The sequence below is a fragment of the Priapulus caudatus genome, unplaced genomic scaffold, assembly GCF_000485595.1.
Source record: "Priapulus caudatus unplaced genomic scaffold, Priapulus_caudatus-5.0.1 Scaffold1621, whole genome shotgun sequence".
NCBI classification, from domain to species: Eukaryota; Metazoa; Priapulida; class Priapulimorpha; order Priapulimorphida; family Priapulidae; genus Priapulus; species Priapulus caudatus.
Window position 1 is genome coordinate 88,724 of NW_014578682.1, and position 4,956 is coordinate 93,679.

Below are 4,956 nucleotides of genomic sequence, written 5' to 3' on the forward strand. Positions count from 1 at the left end.
CCTCCTCCTCCTCCTCCTACCTCTCCTCCTCCTGCTTCGCCTGCTGCTCCTCCTCGGTGACCTTGACGAGCTCGGCCCCTATCTCGCCTCCACCTCCTCCTCCTCCTCCACCACCACCTCCTCCTCTTCCTCCTCCTACCTCTCCTCCTCCTGCTTCGCCTGCTGCTCCTCCTCGGTGACCTTGACGAGCTCGGCCCCTATCTCGCCTCCACCTCCTCCTCCTCCTCCACCACCACCTCCTCCTCCTCCTCATACCTCTCCTCCTCCTGCTTCGCCTGCTGCTCCTCCTCGGTGACCTTGACGAGCTCGGCGCCTATCTCACGTCGCTCGTTGTCGATCATCTGCAGCTGCTCGGTGAGCATCTGCTCCTGCATGCGTAACCGTGACAACTGCTCGTCGAGGCCCGCGAGAGCGTCGCCGGACGGACGCTCCTGCATCTGCTCCAGGAAGTCTCTGCAAGGGAAGCGTCGTACCGGGATTTATCCGGGAGTCGTAGGGGAGTTATCCGGGAGTCGTACGGGAAGCCATCTGGGAGCTGTCAGGGAATTATCCGGGAGTCGTACGGGAACATTATCTGGGAGTCATACAGTAGTTATCTGGGACTTATCCAGGAGTTATCTGGGACTTATCCAGGAGTTATCTGGGACTTATCCAGGGCTCATCTGGGATTTATCAGCGAGTTGTTGGGGAATTATCCGGGAGTAATCCTAGAATTATCATCCGGGCTCACATGGGGGTTGTGAGATGACGTAGAACAGGGATATGCGAGGCAGCAGCCAGGCTTTGGGGAAGGGGAAAGAAGCCAGGGAGGGATACGTTGGGGGAGTGACCCACCCATAGAGTGAGGGGACAGCAGTGGGATGCATCCAATAGAGCAGCTGATGTTACAGGGATGGTCTTATGGCAAAATCACATTCCAATGCATTCCACTGCTTGCTGGGTGTTAGCCAGCGGGAAAATTTGATCAGGGGTGGGCTCTCTCACCATCTGAGCCGTCAAGCAAGGATGCTTGTGCCTGGGGGCGCGAAGGCTGCCCTGATAATTATGCCCGGGAAGCGGAAAACCGACGATTTTATTTTCACGGCGTGAGTTGGTGTAAAAATTGTGGTTTGCGCCTCATGTGTCGATCGCTCTATCAAATTTCATTCCGTTTCATCCATCTGAAAATTATGGTCATCGAAAGTTAACCGCTAGGTGAATAGACTGGTCTCCCCTGCTAGAAACACACTGTGATGTGGCGAGGGAAGGTGATCAGGGCCGTTACGCAGCAGGGGCAGCAGGGGCAGTTGCCCCCTTACCGAGATTTTTCAGAGTATGCATTTTAATGTGGTGACAATATACTGCTCACTTTTTTTAGAATAATAATTAGTTGACAAAAGGTGTATCTTAAAATCATCATAAGAAAATTACACTTTAAATAAAGATATTCGTGGTAAATTTGGATCGAACGTTAATAGGTAAACAAATTAAGAGGGGCATGTGGTTTGCGGCCCTGAGAGTCGTTGAGTGGGAGTAGTTCTTTGACCCCCCTACAGTAATCACTTTTCTGGTATGCCTCTTGAAGGGTCACAGGTTGCAGGGATGATTCCCATAGTGCGCCTCACTGTCGCATTAATCAACATCGATAATCACCGAATGTTCAGGTCCAGCAACGTTAATGCTGGATGTCATTCGGAATATATGATGTTTGGCATACAGACCATCCCTGTAACATTGACAGCGCTTTGCCCCTTCTTCGTATGGGATGCATGCCTCACTGCTGTCCCCTCATCTCTTATTGCGGGGTCGGTCACGTACCCAAGCGTATCCTCCCTGCGCTTCCTTTCCACCTTCCCCAAAAGGCCGCGGCAAATAGTCTGCTGTCGCAATTATTGTGGTGTCTAACGGTCATTCTTCCATACGCCCCATGTCGATTCCGGAGTCCCGGGGTATTTGATACATTTCCAGAAGATTTACTCAGCGAGGATAATTTCCCAAACAGGACTCGCTGCTCATAGTAGTTCCTCGCAAGATGGCGGGATGGCCTTCTAGGATAAGTGCTCCCTAGACCTAACTCCTGGATACACGTTCCTGTGCTATAAGCTCCCATCCTCGTATCATTCCACCCTGTTATGACTCCCAGATAATGTCCCTTGACGACTCCCGGACTAATTCCCTGACAGCCCCCTAGATGGCTTCACCGTATGACTCCCGGATTAACTCCCTACCGACTCCCGGATAAATTCCTCCTCGGTGGTACGATACGCTCCTCTTTTCGGGCTCAGTGGATCTTTTCTGGAGCAGATAGCAGCGAGCGTCCCTGTCCTCGGCGACGCTTCTCGCCGGGCCGTCGTTACGACGCAGTTGTCACGGTTACTCCTATGCAGTGAGCAGCTATCGCTCACCGAGCAGCTGCAGTACTGATCGACCATTCCTACACCGATAGCGCACCGCGAGATAGGTGGCCTGAGCTCGTCAAGGTCACGCGAGGAGGAAGCAGCGGATTGCGCGGACGCAGTCGAGGAGGAGCACGAGTAGCGAGTGGAGAAGAGGAGCGGAGAGGATTTGGTTTCGCTTGGTCGGATGGAGGAGGTACACGTGGATCTCTAATTATTCTTTTCTAGGTCGAGATAACGGGGGCCTGAGCTCGCCAAGGTCACCGAGGCAGGACAGCAGGCGAATGCAGGAGTGAGCCGAGGATGGTAGGGATGAGGAGGGGGAGAGGGATTGTGGGTGTGGGAGAGGTAGGGCAGGAGGAGACGGTTAGGAGGAGAGGGGGGAGGGCTAGAGGGAGGTGGTCGGAGAGGTAGAGGAGAGTGGAATTTCGCTCGGGGATTGTTGATAGGGCTGTGAGAATACGCTCAAAGGGTCGTCCCGAGGAGGGTCAGGAGCAGCAGGCCGTGAGCTAGTGGGGCAGGAGTGAGAGTGGCTAATGAGGGAGTCGAGGGGGAGGGGAGGGGGTTTAGGAGGTAGAGAAGCGTTGTGTTGGAGCGAGCGACGGGTGGTGGGGACGTGAGAGGTTAGGGCCAGGAATCTCGCCTGAAGCCGGTCACCGAGGAGGAGCAGCAGGCGAAGCAGGAGGAGGAGAGGTAGGAGGGAGGAAGAGGAGGAGGTGGGTCGCAGGTGGTGGGTTGCGGGTAGGAGTGAGGGAAGGTTTGGTTATCCAGCCCTTGTGGTGGCAGTGGGGTGGAGGATACGAGTGTATGAGGACGGATAGATCCGAGAAGTGACGCGACGCCGGTCAGGTTAGTAGTGTATGCGAGGGAGAAGTATGAGGGATGGAGATGGACTCTAGGAAAGTGCAGTCTACGCAGGTAAATCGGCCGTCGTCTGAATGCATGTTAAAAATGAACAGTGGTGGTGAGTGCCCCGCTCAGGATGAAGGTGAGCCGCGTACGAGAAGTATTCAGCTCTCGGTAGTGAGGACTGCTGGCGACGCAAGGATGAGACCGGTAGTGCGGACAGGTGAGAGGAGGACCGCGGGAGGTAGGAGGCCGGAGAGGTGGGAGGTGGACGGCAGAGGTAGGAGGAAGTAGGCGAAGAGGCAGTAGAAAGCATTGACAAAAGCGGAGGTAGCGAAGGCTAGCTGCACGGCAAAGTATAGATCTAGTACATTAATATAATGTGCCTCCCGTCTCGGCCGACATTGCTACTTGTGCTGTTGGTAGTTGTTATAGTTTGAACTGGTCTTGCATCTGGTGACATAGCAAAGGACAGTCGTCTGACCTCGCCCATAAATCCTGTTCAACGTTTCTAGTTTAGCCATATTTTGATTAGGGTTTACTAAGACGTCTGTTACATGTTTAATTTTTCTAGGTGTCGATTACCGGAGAGATATGGTACCGAATGCAAGAGGTTACATGCTATGAGTTACGATGATGAACACAAAACCAGATACGGTGAGGGTGTATGTTAGTGACAGTTTTTATACAGACTGGGTGCTGAAACGAGCAAGCTTTGGTTCGATCTTTTGATAATCAAAAAACTTTGGTTTGGTGCATTGGTTAAATTAGTGACTATTTATTTTCTGTCAATAGATTACGACCTTGCGCTCCATAGAGGTTTGTTTGTTGCAATTTGTTTACTACTGCCTCACCACCCACGTTATTTTTTGGAAAATGGGCTGATTATGTTAAAGTTAGCCGCATTTCTCTTAATGAGTTATTACAGCGTCTACAAAATCTAGGAAATTGGTATGGATATAAGGTGCGTTTTATATTATCAGTAGCGATTGTCTAGTGTCGGAATGCTCACATTTGATGCCCGCAGTTTGCGTATTGTGGCGTTAACGTGATTAGAATATTTCTCTTTTTCCCAGTGCTTATCGTGACAACCAAAGTTGAAATTGATGCCACTTTAGTTACTACTTAGTTAGAAATAAACTGAAGGAAAATTCAAAATGTTTCAATGCAACAGGTCCATATTTTCTGGTAAGCAGATCCAAGCATGGCAGTCAGTTCAGAGTTGAACTATGTATCCGCAACCGACTTGTCAATAAATGTGCCATTTCACTAGCAATATTATAGTTCGTTATAATCTCTACACTGTATTAGGGATTTTTGATAACAGATTATAATCATTTAACTTCATAATATTTAATATTCTAATTTCAAAATACATCTATTATTATCTTCTTTCTTGATTTGTACTTTGCGTGTCGTAAAATCTTTCTAGTTTTGTTTCAGGTCACAATTTGTGCCATTTTTGGACGATTATTAAACAATTTTAGGACTTGGGAGCGAAGACTACCGCAGGATGTCCTCGGTATTGTTGTTGTCGCATGTGTTGGAGTCTGAAATGCCCCTATTGAATAGCCCGCAATGTGTTTTTGATTCTTATCAATTCGTTGAAAGTTCGTCTAGACTTTCTTGTACATAATTACCCCTAGCCACCAAGGCCCTGATTGTATCACCAGACACATGTACACACCCATTTCCAGCATCCTTCATCCTAAACCTCTACCTCGCTCCCCTTTAG

General features: G+C 50.0%; 1 protein-coding gene across 1 annotated transcript in view; it reads right to left on the reverse strand.

Annotated features, from left to right (window-relative positions):
- LOC106817180 (beclin-1-like) overlaps positions 1–4,956 on the reverse strand; it is a 16,805-nt gene that overhangs the window by 7,407 nt on the left and 4,442 nt on the right. Inside the window, exon 5 of the mRNA XM_014821838.1 lies at positions 256–453. Within this exon, the coding sequence (XP_014677324.1) occupies positions 256–453 (198 nt within the window). The remainder of the gene's footprint in view (positions 1–255; positions 454–4,956) is intronic.